This window comes from Cnephaeus nilssonii (assembly GCF_951640355.1).
Source record: "Cnephaeus nilssonii genome assembly, chromosome: 18".
Classification (NCBI taxonomy): Eukaryota; Metazoa; Chordata; class Mammalia; order Chiroptera; family Vespertilionidae; genus Cnephaeus; species Cnephaeus nilssonii.
The window spans coordinates 9,044,187-9,059,187 of NC_137089.1; the positions used below are offsets into that span (position 1 = coordinate 9,044,187).

General features: G+C 38.3%; 1 protein-coding gene across 4 annotated transcripts in view; it reads right to left on the reverse strand.

Moving 5' to 3' along the window:
- RAD54B (RAD54 homolog B) overlaps positions 1–15,001 on the reverse strand; it is a 70,088-nt gene that overhangs the window by 33,154 nt on the left and 21,933 nt on the right. For all 4 annotated transcript variants that reach the window (XR_013814929.1, XR_013814930.1, XR_013814931.1 and 1 more), the window contains exon 4: positions 6,262–6,456. Coding sequence is in view for 1 of the 4 variants with exons in the window: in XM_079796121.1 (XP_079652247.1) it covers positions 6,262–6,456 (195 nt within the window). In the remaining 3 variants the exon portion in view is untranslated. The remainder of the gene's footprint in view (positions 1–6,261; positions 6,457–15,001) is intronic.

Below are 15,001 nucleotides of genomic sequence, written 5' to 3' on the forward strand. Positions count from 1 at the left end.
GTACTCTCAGCTCCGCCAGAGTCCCCCAGTCTCAGGGAGGGATGCCGCTGAGAGGCTGCAGAGTAAGCGGCCTGGCGGAATGCTGCCCAGAGGCCCTCCTGACCCTTTATAAAAAACAAAAACAAATTCACTCCCCACGGCCCGATCCCCTCCCAGCCGCAGCAGTTTGGGGTCTCAGCCTGGGAGGGGCGCACACCCCCACGGCCCGATCCCCTGCCAGCAGCGGCAGCCTGGGCTGGGGTCTCAGCCTGGCAGGGGCGCGCACCCCCACGGTGTGATTCCCTGCCAGCGGCGGCAGCCTGGGGTCTCAACCACTGAATCACACCAGCCAGGCAGATATGAAGGAATCTTAAATGTTTCTTTTTTTTTTTTAATATATTTTATTGATTTTTTACAGAGAGGAAGGGAAAGGGATAGAGAGCTAGAAACATCTATGAGAGAGAAACATCGATCAGCTGCCTCCTGCACACTCCCCACTGGGGATGTGCCCCCAACCAAGGTACATGCCCTTGACCGGAATCGAACCTGGGACACCCTTGAGTCTGCAGGCCGATGCTCCATCCACCTAGCCAAACCAGTTAAGGCTGTCCAATATGTTAAAGAAAAAACCCTATCTAATAAAGAGGGAATATGCATGGGAGGGTAGTTGGGGACGATTGGGCTGGAAGGGGAGCAGTTAGGCATCGATCAGGCTGGCAGGGGAGTGGTTAGGGGGTAATCAGGCTGGCAGGCAGAAGCGGTTAGGGGCAATCAGGAAGGCAGGTGAGCAGTTGGGAGCCAGCAGTCCTGGATTGTGAGAGGGATGTCCGACTGCCTGTTTAGGCCCGATCCCAGGGATCGGGCCTAAACAGGCAGTCGGACATCCCCCAAGGGGTCCCAGATTGGAGAGGGTGCAGGTTGGGCTGAGGGACACCCCCCCAGCCCCAGTGCACGAATTTCGTGCACCGGGCCTCTAGTATAGTTATAAAAAATTAGCCAAGTTTTAGCCCTGGCCGGTGTGGCTCACATGGTTGGAGCGTCATCCTGTGCACAGGAAGGTCGCAGGTTCAATTGCCAGTCAGGGCACATATCCAGGTTGCCAGGTCCATCCCGGTCAGGGTGTGTATGGAAGGCAACAGGTCAATGTTTTTCTCTCACATCGGTGCTTCTCTCTCTCTCTCTCTCTCTCTCTCTCTCTCTCTCTCTCTCTCTCTCCCCCATTTCCCTTCCTCTCTCTAAAATCAATTTTTAAAAATTTTAAGTGGGATATTTTATACCAAGTCTGTTTGAATTATTAATTCAACAGATATTAAGTGTTGCCATGTGTAAGGTGCTGATGGAATGTAAATATGAGTAAGTCAGTCACAGTTTATTCAAAATGCGCTCATTAACCAGATAGTGAGAAAATTTTAGACTCCTATGCCTGACTACTTTAAATGCATATAGTTATTGTGTGATTACAGGGAGGTATGAACTGTGTCTACCATAATGTTTTTAAGGCTCTAAAAAATAAAACATTCACATTTTAGAAAATATGACCTGTTTAAACTAGCTGGAAATTGTTACAATTTGCCCTATTAAAAGTGGACTAAAATTTACAATCTGTACCAACTGGTAACATATATACATTCTTAAATGATTTATAATGGAGCACTTTTTAATGTTAATGCTCTAATAAAGAAATTAGCTTGTATTCCAAAATGCCAAAAACCAATTGCTCTATTCCCCAGACTATCTGAATTCAACAACAGTCTTGACCTCTCCATATTAATGAGGGTTATAGTTTTACCTTCATATATAATAGCCCCCCCTTTTCCATGGAGGTGATGTTCCAAGACCCCCATTGGTTGCCCAAAACTGTGTATAGTTCCAAACCATAAATATACTGTTTTTTTCCCATACATACATACATATGATAAAATTTAATTTATAAATTAGGCACAGTAAGAGGTTAACAACAATTATAATATACTGTAATAAAAGTTTTGTGAATGTGGCCTCTTTCCCTTCTTCTTGTGATGATGTGAGATAAAACGCCTTATGAAGTCAAGAACTTCTACGTTTTCACTTAAAGAAAGCACCCACACGCTTGTGCTTTGGGACCACTGTTAAGTAAAACAAGGGTTGCTTGAAAACAAGCACTACAACCTAGAGGGCTGCTAAGGGACTAGAGGGAGAGTAGCATATACAACCTGGATGCACTGGACAGAAGGATGAGTCACATCCTGGGTGAGGGGAAACGGGATAGCACAAGATTTCGTCATACTGCTCAGAACACTGTGCAATTTAAAACTTATAAACTGTTTATTTCTAGAATTTTCCATTTAATAGTTTTGAATCATGGTTGACCAGGGGTAACTGAAACCTCGGAAAGTGAAACCAAGGATAAGGGGGGACTACTGTAAAATCCAATTATAGTCATCTCTCAGTATCCCTGGGGGACTGGCTCCAGGACCCCCTCACCAACCCCACTGACCACCCAGGATACTAAAACCTGCAGATGCTCAAGTCCCTTATATAAAACCAGAGGCCCGGTGTATGAAAATGCATGCACTTGGGGGAGGGTGGGGTCCCTCAACCCAGCCTGCCCCCTCTCACAGTCCAGGAGCCCTCAGGGGCGGGAGGCGACCCGGCAATCAGGGGAAGGCGATGCCCCCATCACAACTCTGATGGTGCTACTGCCGGCAGTGCAAACCTCAGCCGGCCCTGGTTACCTGAGCCTCGGGCGGTCCTGGGCAGCTGGGCAGCCACCATCCGAAGCTTGCCTGCACCTCGGGCCGGCCCTGGGCGGCTGGGGGCTGAGAGGACTGGGGGACTTGGGAGGCAGGCGCGTGGAGCGGCTGGACCCACCTGGGAGCTGGCCTGGCTGTGTAGCGCACCTGCCTCCCCAGCGGGGCTGAGGGGACTAGGCACCTCCATCTTGTGGCTGTGGGCGCCGCCATCTTTGAGGGTGTGTCAGTCAATTAGCATATTCCCTCCTTATTGGCTGTGGGCACCGACATCTTTGTGAGGGTGTGGCATCAATTAGCATATTCCCTCTTAGATAGGATGGTGCAGTATTCGCATATACGCTACAGCGAGGATTCCTACACATCACTTCATTCACGTGGATTCAGCACATAGCAAATTCAAGAACCTTTTGGAACCTTCTGGGATTTCTTTTTTCAAATATTTTCTACCCGAGATTGGTTAAATCCAGGGATATGAAACCCACAGATACAGAGGTACTGTTAATCTCGGTATAAAAATAGGAGATAAGAATAAAGTTACTTTTGAGGCATCTTTAGAAATCTCTGTAACTCTGTGATCTCTCGTTTCACTTTGATCTGTAGTGATAACTCTCTTAAACAACTCTAAATCGCTAGAAAAACTGTCTTAAAACTCTTGAACTTTGTTTCCCATGCTTGTTTTTTCTGGGTATTGTGTAATAAGGGCCAACTGAGCAAGACTACATTATCACAAACAATCAGCAAATCCAGCACTCCAGCCCTCAGTTTTTTTAGTCTCTATCCCTATGATGGCAATATTTAAATACTATATATTCAGTTTATTTAGAAGAAAATCTACCTGGATTACAGGCCAAAACTTGCAAAATTAACTCCAGGTTGATATATTTATTACTGTTATAATTAAGCAACCAAATCTTATGTTTGAATGTTTTTATTTTGAAAGCCCATAAAATCCCTTTAATCCCCTGGAAATCTAAAATAGACTTATGCCCAGGCCCTCTCTCCACCATTCGGGCCAAACATATCACAGCCCCCGAGGTCAGGGCCTAAGCATTGGTATTTGTTTTAAAAGAACCTTAGGTGACTCTACTTCTGTAGATAGGGTAAAAATCAGTTTTAAACCTAATTTGCATTTTTTGCTACTTGCAACTAAAACATCATTTTATTGTGTAAACTACACATATACAAAACCATGTATACTATAACTAAGGCATAAAAGATATTCCAGGATAACTTTGATAACTTTTACCACTCTAGTTGGCTTTAAAATTTTATTAAATAAGCATGAACAAGTTCTCCAAAAATCTAGCCTTTATCTATCTTAAGCTATAACATGCAGAATATCTGCTGTAACTTATTTTAATTCCTCTAGACACTGAGTATGACAGTGTATATGTATATAGTAGTTGTTCAGTATTTCTTTTTAATGTTTTCATTGATTTGAGAGAGGAAGGGTGAGAGAGATAGAAATATCAACGATGAGAGAAAATCATTGATCAGCTGCTTCCTGCACGTCCCACCTGACCAGGAATCAAACCATGACCTCCTACTTCATAGGTTGACACTCAACCACTGAGCCACACTGGTCGGGCTCAATTTTGTTTTAATCTTTATTGTTGAAAGTATTTTCCTTTTGCCCTAACTGGTTTGGCTCAGTGGATAGAGCGTTGGCCTGCGGACTGAAGGGTCCCAGGTTCGATTCTGGTCAAGGGCATGTACCTTGGTTGCAGGCATATCCCCAGTAGGGGGTGTGCAGGAGGCAGCTGATCTATGTTTCTCTCTCATAGATGTTTCTAACTCTCTATCCCTCTCCCTTCCTCTCTGTAAAAAATAAATAAAATATATTTTTTTTAAAAGGATTTTCCTTTTTTTCCCCATTGTCCCCTTCTAGCCCGCCCTCACCCCACACCCCAGGCCTTCACCACCCTATTGTCTGTGTCCATGGGTTATGCATATATGCATATAAGGTCCTTGATTGATCTCTTCCCACCCACCCACCCCTGCCTTCCCTCTGAGATTCATCAGTCTGTCTCATGCTTCTATGTCTCTGGATCTATTTTGTTCATCAGTTTACTTTGTTCATTAGATTCCACATATGAGTGAGATCATGTGATACTTGTCTTTCTCTGGCTTATTTCACTTAGCATAACACTCTCCAGTTCCCTCCATGCTATCGCAAATGGTGAGAGGTCCTTCTTTTTTTACTTCTTTTTTTTTTTGTATTTTATAAAAATATTCGTATATGTTTATATTTTTTAAAAATCTGTTGCAGATATTTCAGTTCAGCCTCAACTCTTATCAGTGCCAATGGCCTTTGTATACTACATTTCTGAAACTTTGAACTACTTTTAATTTTCTCGTGCTTTTGCATATGTTATTTCCTCTTGCATATGCCCAACACAAAACTATCATCCTTCAAATATTACCTTACACAATAACTTCTATGAAGTTTTCCCCTAGCCTCCTAGGTAGACTTAAATGGCCATTCCATTTTTGATCCTATTACACTTAGTAAAATTCTCATTGAAACAATTATCTTATTGCTTCTCTATCAATTACATTGGTCTGTCACCACTAAACTATGAATGATATCCATCTTTGAATGTTTACTCTTAGTATATGCTTGGCACATAACAGTTGCTGAAAACTGTAAACTATAAAGTTTTAAATGAATGAATAAACATGTAGACAAGATTCTATAATTATGGGTCACACTCAAAATTGAACAATAACCCTGACCAGTGTGGCTCAGTTGTCCTGTGCACTAAAAGGTTACTGGTTCAATTCCCAGTCAGGGCACATGCCTAGGTTGCAGGTTTGATACCCAGTCAGAGCACATACAAGCAACTGATCAATGTTTCTCTCTCACATCGATGTTTCTCTCTCTCTCTTCCTCTCTCCCTCCCTCTCTATCTAGAAATCAATTAACATGTTCTCAGGTGAATCTGTGGGCTAATTTGTATTAGTACAAGTCGTGCTGGCAACATTTTATAATAGACATAATGGCAACCTCCAACTTAAATGTATAATCTAGAGGGGATAGGAGTGGGCTGGAGAGGGTCAATGGGGGGAAAAGGGAGACATCTGTAATACGTTCAACAATAAATAAAAATAAAAAATAAACAAATAAACGTAAAATATACGTTCATTTGACATTATTGAAATTAGATTTCATTCCACTCCTAATCAATATCTTTTTAAGTTTTAATCACTTAGCATTCTACAAAGAATAAGTTGGGGGAGGGGAGTGCAGTAAGACAAACTGCTTAATCTCAGAAAAATGCCAAACTATATATACACCTGGCTGACCATTTAATTTTTTGAGAAAAATCAATTTTTTTGAAGAAAATGAAACTGAGATGGGATCTGCCTCACTGAGTTAGTATACATAAGACTAAACATTACGAGAGAATTTTATGTTTACGAGATAATTTAGATATAAAAGAACATCTTAAACCACCCCTTTATAAAACCCAATTAGATTTCAATGATGTAACCAAAAATATATGCTAATTTTAGGCCAAATCATAAACATTAGGTAATATCACAATACCTCTTCCAATGTCTTTGCCTTCCAGGTCCTTTAATGTAAGTGATTTTCCGTTCACAATAAGAACAGCATCACCTTCCCACTTTTTGTGCTTTTTCTTTGAAGCCTTACACCAAACAACAGTGAAATATCTAACCACACTACCAGGTTCCACTTCTTGTCCTGTAGACACTGTTATGTCTTCAGGCGGTGAATAAACTAGAATAAAAATATAAAATATAAACCATATTACTAAAGATCACTTTAATGTTTAAAAGTAAAGCCATTCAAACAAAAAAACACACAACAAAATCAAACTATATTAAGAAGTATGAAAGAATATTTGAAATTATCATGTTAGCATTTTATAAACTGAGAAATTCAAATGTCAGGTACTAGCATTACCATGAGTGCAATGAATATAAATTTCTTAACTCAGTTAAAGTAAAATAACATAATATCACTGCAAACATTTTAAAACTCTAAGAATTAAAAATGATATTTCAATATCCATGGGAAAATAGCTAAAATCACATCTTTTAAACAACTGATTTGATTAACAGTGATACGACAAGTCAGGGAAACCTAAAATAAGATCACAAATTTCTCTGAAAGAAAAATCTGTAGTTTTTTCAAATAAGAACAAATGTAAAACAGCAAAGTAGGAATGAGACTGGATTTCATTAAAATACTTTTGTGTCCCAGTTAGAGAATAATCACGCTGGGCCTCTGATCCTAAGATTCTAGGTTTTCCATCTTACAAAAGCCTGTACTTTTCTCAAAAACATTTTCAGAATCACCTTCTAAAAACATATCCAATGTTAACCAGACTTATTGTGATTATTTCACGATATATATAAAATATTACATTGTACACTTGATGCTATATGTCAGTGATTTTCAACCAGAGTGGTGCAAGAATTTTTAAAACATGCAATACCTGCTGGACTCCCTCTAGCCCCACCCTGTGGAGCTTACCCCTGCTGAGTACAGCCATAAGCTCTTCCTGTGACTGAGGTTATAGACAGCTGGCAGGCAGGGCAAGGCCAGGCGGGGGAAGGCGGAGGCGGATCTCGGGGTGCCTTAGGACTTTTGCTGTCCTGCCTCCAGGCCCGGTGCTGGTAAAAACCAGCATTGGTGGGCCGCTTGGTCTTTCCTGCATGCACCCAGGCCCAGCAGAGGCAGCTCCAACCTATGGATCACTCGTAGCTCCAAACAGGTGGCCAAGGACCAGTCAGCCACAGGCAGCATCTTACATGGGCCAGCACAAGAATCCCTCCCAAGAGGCCCAGAACTAACACACCCAGTGGCCAGCTTCAGACATCAGAGCAGGATCCAATAGCTTCACCAGCAGGCACCAAATCCTCCTGCATGCCCCTGGTTCACAGGTCGATGCTCAACCACTGAGTGACGTCGACCAGGCCAAAATTTACCAGTTTTTAGATAACTTGATAGTTGTCATGTTATTTCGGTTGTTTTATCAACCTTGATTTTCCCAGATAAAGTTTTCAGTTTTTAGCATTAACAAAAAAGACGGATACTTTGGTTAGTTTTTTAACTCTAAAAAACTTTGTGGTGTGCAACTTTTTTTGTTGTTAATCCTCACCCAAGGATTTTTTTCCATTTTTAGAGAGTGGGGGAGAGAGAGAGAGAGAGAGAGAGAGAAACAGCGATGTGAGAGAGACACATGATTGGCTGCCTCCTGCACACACTCTGACCAGAGCCAGGGACCAAGCCTGCAACCGAGGTACATGCCCTTGACCGGAATTGAACCCGGGACCCTTCAGTCCACGGGCCAACGCTCTATCCACTGAGCCAAACTGGCTATGGCTGTGGTGTGCAATTTTAGCCAATTTTAATTCATTTTCTTTTTGCATGTTTTCTACCAGTAGCAGTTACTGTACATTAAATGAAAGACCGATAATATCTTGCTGCACTTTTAAAATTTGTTCCTGTTTTATATTTGATTATCCAAGAGAAAAATGTAATTCTCAGGATTACTGTAAAACGGGAGGGGGAAGAGGTGTAGAGTATGTCTACATCAAATGGCTGGGAAAAACATTCTAGAGTCAAATATCCTGTTGTGTTCCCAGGACCTAAAAAAAGGGGAATATAACAAAAGACAATAAATTCTGAGAATTCAGAAATTTACTACAATTAACTTTGAAATACCATAAGATACTCAGACTTAGATCCTTTCTCTTGTACAACAGCAGGAGGGTTAAGAGCATGAACTAATCTGGCTGGGTTTGGATCTTGAGTCTGCCACTTACTAGCCATGTGACCCTAGACAAGTTCCCCCTCTATGCCAGTTTATGAATCTCTAAGTAAATGTAATACTAACACCTCCCTCACTTGTTGTGGGCATTAGGTTAGCTAATATGTGAAAAAGGCTTATTGCCCTGGAATAAGTACTCCTTAAATGTTACCTTCCATCATCATGATCATCTTGTCCTTGTCCCTTTCCCATTTAGTCCCATTTTAAATGCAGCACTTAGGGTAGGAAAGGGGAGTGAATAATCCCAAAAAGCAGAATGAAGACAACTGGAAATTAAACATATCTCCAACATAACCTCCTTTATCCATCCTACTTGTATTATATAAAATAGTGACTAATTTGAAACATCCCAGGCTAACTACCCCTAAAAATTCCACCTTAACTGTACTTTTTATTTCTAAACTTGGTTCTGGTCTATTTTGCCCTTGACCCTGTAATGTACTTTTCAAATCAGTAACAAATGGTCTACAAAAAAAAAAAAAAGTCTATATACACAAGAGACTTGAAGGCCTTTCAGCAAGATTCACAAGGTAAAGATGCATAAAAACATGCTTTGAAAAAATAACAGAAAGAGGTAGATAATTTCATTTTTATATTGATGGTGGACATTATAATCTTAATGAATCATCAGCATAGTCACTCTAGGATTGGATGGCTTAATTATGCATTGCATAAACCCAACTTTTTAATATTCTTTCTTTCCTTTCCAAAATTTTAAATAAACACATTGTTTTCAAGTGAGCATACAAAATTTAAAATGTTTTATATAATCAAATTCAATAAATAATGTAAGTATAAATACTCTTGCAAACTATTTTTTGAGTTTTAAAACTACCAAAACATACCAGAACTTTTAATATGTATTAACATAACTGCAATATAAGTTTAAAATTTGAAACATAGTTTTTATTACACTAAAAATATACAAACATTAATACACAAATTCCTTTAAACTGGTAATCATCCATAGTTTTCTTTATCTAATAAGAGAAATTAAATGTCAACTAAGTATAATTACCATTAAATATAAAATAAACCTAGAAGGCATTTCTTTGCATTAAAGGTCATTTTCAGAATAATACTTTATGAGCATGACAGAAACTACACATCTCATCATATTTCTCAATACCTCTTGTCAGCCCTAACCGGTTTGGCTCAGTGGATAGAGTGTCGGCCTTCGGACTGAAGGGTCCCAGGTTCGATTCCAGTCAAGGGCATGTACCTTGGTTGCGGGCACATCCCCAATAGGGGGTGTGCAGGAGGCAGCTGATCGATGTTTCTAACTCTATATCCCTCTCCCTTCCTCTCTGTAAAAAATCAATAAAATATAATTAAGAATGTTAAAATGGGTGAAAGAAAACAGAAACAAAGGGTACATGCTATATGACTCCAAGTACTAAAGTTCTAGAACAGGCAAAACTTATGCTTTTTAAAAATTAGAACAGTGGTTGCCTATGGTGCCAGAGAACTGATTAGAAAGGGACAAGAGAAAACTATCTGGGGTGATAATGTTCTGAATTTGAGAGGGTTTTAAGCGACACAGGTGTAGTCATCTGTCAACACTAATCACTTAAGTTTTATGCATTTCACTGTTTGTAAATCTTACCTTAAAAAAACATACATACACAGCACTAGCTGGTTTGGCTCAGTGGATAGAGCGCCAGCCTGTGGATCAAAGGGTCCAGGTTTGATTCCAATCAAGGGCATGTACCTTGGTTACAGGCAAGAGGCAACCAGTCAATGTGTTTCTCTCTGTCTTTCCCTCTCTCCTCCACTCTCTCTAAAAGATCAATGGAAAAATATCGAGTGAGGATTAACCAAAATAAAAACAAAAAAAAGAACCAACCATACATACACAAATATTGAATTCTAGTTCTTAATACTCATGCTGAAGTATTTAGATTTATTCTAATTCTGCAATTTGTTTTAAAATAAGTTTTCCTTTTTTTATTATATTTTATTGATTTTTTTAAATATATTTTATTGATTTTTTACAGAGAGGAAGAGAGAGGGATAGAGAGTTAGAAACATCGATGAGAGAGAAACATCCATCAGCTGCCTCTTGCACACCCCCTACTGGGAATGTGCCCACAACCAAGGTACATGCCCTTGACTGGAATCGAACCTGGGACCCTTGAGTCCGGAGGCCGACGCTCTATCCACTGAGCCAAACTGGTTAGGGCTAAAATAAGTTTTCTTTAGAGTTTTCTATATGCAGTATCATAGCATCTACAAATAATGCCAGTTTATTTCTTCCTTTCCAGTTTGAATGCCTTTTATTTCTTACTTGATTGCTGTGGCTAGGACTTGAGTACTATCTACACTAACAAAAGAGAAATATGTAAATTGACCATACCTCTGCAACACACACCAGCCAATCAGGAGGGGATATGCAAATTAGCAGGACAAGATGTCGGTGGCCCCACCCCCCAGCCGCTCTAGGCATGGAGCAGCTGGGTGGGGCAAAATGCCTGCTATGAGGGGGGGGGGGGGGGGGCGGAGGGTGCTACAGGAGCCGAGCTCCGGCCAGAGCAAAGCGAAGACTGCAGACTCCGGCTAGAGTCAGCGAAGACTCCGGCCGGAGCGAAGGCGCAAGGCGGCAGCCAGAGTGAAGGCCTGGGTCCCGGGTGTCGGAGGAAAACCTGTGCCAACAGCCAGGTGAAAGAAGGCCTATTGCACGAATCTTCGTGCAACGGGCCTCTAGTGTTGAATAAGAGTGGTGAAGAGTGGAGATCCCTGTCTTGTTCCCAAGCTTATAGTTTTTGCCCATTGACAGTGACTGTGGGTTTGTCATATATGGCCTTCATTATATTGAGGTATGTTCCCTCTATTCCCACTTTGTGGAGAGTTTTTATCGTAAATGGGTGCTGGATTTTATCAAATGCTTTTTCGGCATCTACTGATACCATCATGTGGTTTTTATCCTTCATTTTGTTTATGTGGTGCATCACTTTTTTTGATTTGCAGATATTGTACCAACTTGAAATCCCGGAGTAAATCCCAGTTGATCACGGTGTATGATCTTAATGTATTGCTAGATCCGGTTTGCTAATATTTTTTTGAGGATTTTAGCATCTATGTTTATCAGGGAGACTGGCCTATAATTGAGGGGAGGTGCAGAGTAGGTGGGAGGATGAAGGAATTGAGCAAAAAAGGAAGAAAACTTTAAAAAATAATAATATGGGTTTTCTTTAAAAATCAATTGGTGGCCTTGTGGTTGAGTGGTGTCCACGCACCAAGAGGTCACCAATTCAATTCCGGTCAGGTCATATACCTGGGTTGCAGGCTCAATCCCCAGTAGGGAGCCTGCTTGAGGCAGCTGATTGATGTTTCTCTCATCAATGTTTCTCTCTCTCCCCCTCCCTTCCTATCTCTCTCTAAAGCCAATAAAAACCTATTTTTAAAAATGAACTGATAGATGGATAAAGGAAAAAATTAATTGCAGAATTTAGGTGACAGACACGTTTACTGTGAAATGCTTTTGACATTTTCTATGTTTGAAGAGTTTCTTAATCTTTGTTAACAGAATTGAATTCACACATAATTTAAAAATATGAAAGATATACTAACAAACATGTAAGTCTAATGATATATACTCTTTAGTTTAAACTGTTTGGGCTGACTTGGGAGGTATTTTTATCTTATTTATTTTGCTTTCCATTATTTACAAAGCAATTAAAAATAACAAATTCAAATTATAGCTACTAGTTTTAATCAAATCAAAATTATATGCAAAGAGCATAACTGTTAATTAATTAGGTTGCATATTTTAAGATTTTAATCTTTTGTATTAAGTATTGCAACCATTTTTTATCTAATTATTTTTAAGTACTTGAAATCAAATTTACTATCAAATATTTAATAGATTTTGAGAATTTGTGGATCTTAATATTTGAAAAATAAACATGTTATGATATTTAGACATGGTACATTTGAGATCTACTATACCACAATCCTGTAAATAAATTTATTTCAATTTGCCTTATAAAATTTTACCTCAACAATATTGAATTCTTTGTCTTATGACACACAAAACGAGCACACAAATCAATATAATGTATTACCTTGTATTTAAAAGAACATGTATGAAAACATTTAACCATGATCGACAATATATATTAAATACATTTCATCACACTCTAAATGATTAAAACATGTCTATTTAAAATTTGACATTACTCTAAAAGAAGGCACATGGAAACATTTTAAACATTTTTATATAACTAAAAATGCAAAGGATAGAGTGAATCTTTCAAAAATGAAATAACTCCAAGCTGATGTCTCATTATTATACATAAAAATACTTGATTTAAATATTTTAAGAAATCTGCCAATATCTTTAGAAATGAAAGCTTCATTATCTTTTTCAGGATATCATTATAAATCATACCTTGTTTAGAAAATCAAAAGTTGTAAAAATAACAATGTACCCCCATTGGAAAATAAAGTAAAGGAGAAAAAAAGAATTATAAAAAAATAAATAAAATAAAAAAAACTAAAAAACCTACAATGTACCATTTAAGTTCATATGGGTAAGAAAAGATATAGGATGGCAACAATCTTGACCAATACTGGAGAAAAATCTGACAGAAGCAGACTATGTTTATAACTTATGGGCAGCAAAAGAATTTTCAAGGGCAATTCTGTATACACGTTTACCTTCAACACTAATTTTAGAACCTAATTACACAAAAAAGATGCATGTTGTACTTTTTTTAACACAAAACTCTTTCCTAGAAACAACTCACAGAATTACTCTCACAGGACACATTTTGGAAAACTCTGATTTAGCTGCACAGAGTAAATATTCAAATTAAACATTCGTCATCAATTATGAGTAGTACATGCTGAAATTGTAATATGAATTACTTTATATACAGTAATTTGCTTTCAATAATCTCAAAAAGTTAAACTGACTATTATAAGAATGCATTTACTAGAATTATATTGTAAAAACATTACCTCAAATTACAATTATAAAATTCATTAGACTCAAAGAAGTCATAGTACAGATTAAAGATGATGAAATTGTCAAAATGATGTATCATTATATCCAAGGCATTTTTATAAAATATTTAAATCTAAAAGCAGATATAAAATGTCGATGAAATTAAGCAATCAACAAGCTAAAATAATATCCTAACAGTCCATTTTATTTTTATCATTTCTGTTTCTATAGCCATAACCTAAATTTCAGACTTCCTTTACTCTCACTACAAAATGCTATTATAACACTAACTTAGAACTCTAATTTATATCCCCCTAATCAAAAGTCTTCAGTGGCTTCCCATTTTACATTCAAGTCTGATTCCTTAAAAAGTTTATTTTTTATTTATTAATTTTAGAGAGAGAGAGAGGAAGGGGGAAAGAGAGGGAAAAAAAACATCAATTTGTTATTATACTTATTTATGCATTCACTGGTTGATTCTTGTATGTACCCTGACCAGGGATCGAACCCGCAACCTAGGCTTATTAGGAGGACACTCAAACCAACTGAGCTACCAGGCCAGGGCTAAAACTAGTTTTTAATGTAATCTATAATCTGGCACCAACCAACTTCCAAATTAATATCCCTTAACTCACTTTTACTCCTCTTTTCAACAAAATTTTCTAAGAATCTAATATGAGTTAGGCACCAAGCTAGATTCCAAAATATTCTGTTCTAGTGGTTTTCAAACTGAGGGTTTGTTAAAATATTGCTGGACTCCACCTCCAAAGTTTCTAATTCAAAAGGCATGAATTTACATTGCTCACAAGTTCTCTAGTGATGCTCATATACTGGTCAAGATCTACTCTTGGTGAACCACTGCTCTACTCCTTAAGGCCACAAAGGAAGCCTGAAGGATGTCACATGTTTTGTCTGTGTAGTGTTTTAAACATTTTGAATTATTTGCAAACATTTTAAAATTGGAAACTTTTACATAAAATGCAGATCTCTGGCGTATTGTGCATGTAAAAAGTCTCCTGGAAATCAACAGTAGCTACAGTCAAGGAAGATGTCTTCAGATTACTACCATCCTAATGGGCCCTCTACACTCACATACAATTACCTGGTTTAGCACTGCATTTATGCTTGTCAGCGATGATCCAGGTCTTCGTGCTGCTCACTTTGACTTAAACGTCCTTTCTCCACTATACTGCTAAAATCCTGCCTACCCCATTCTAAAGCTTGGCTTAAAAATGCTTCCTCAACAAAGCTCTAGCAAAAATAGAAATTGATAAGTAATATACATACTAAAGATTTAACTTAAATTTAATATGTGTGCTTTAAGAATTAAAGTTTTATTTCCACAAATACTAAAATAGTAATATTTAAAAAAACATTACAGATTATATCATAAACTATAAACATACCTTTTGCTACTTTTGATCTATGTAAAATTTTAATCTTGTTCATTAAAATTTTTACTATGAAATCTTTTTCAGAATAAGACAAAAGTGAATTAAAACATTAAATCTTACAGCCAAGATATATAATAGCTCCAA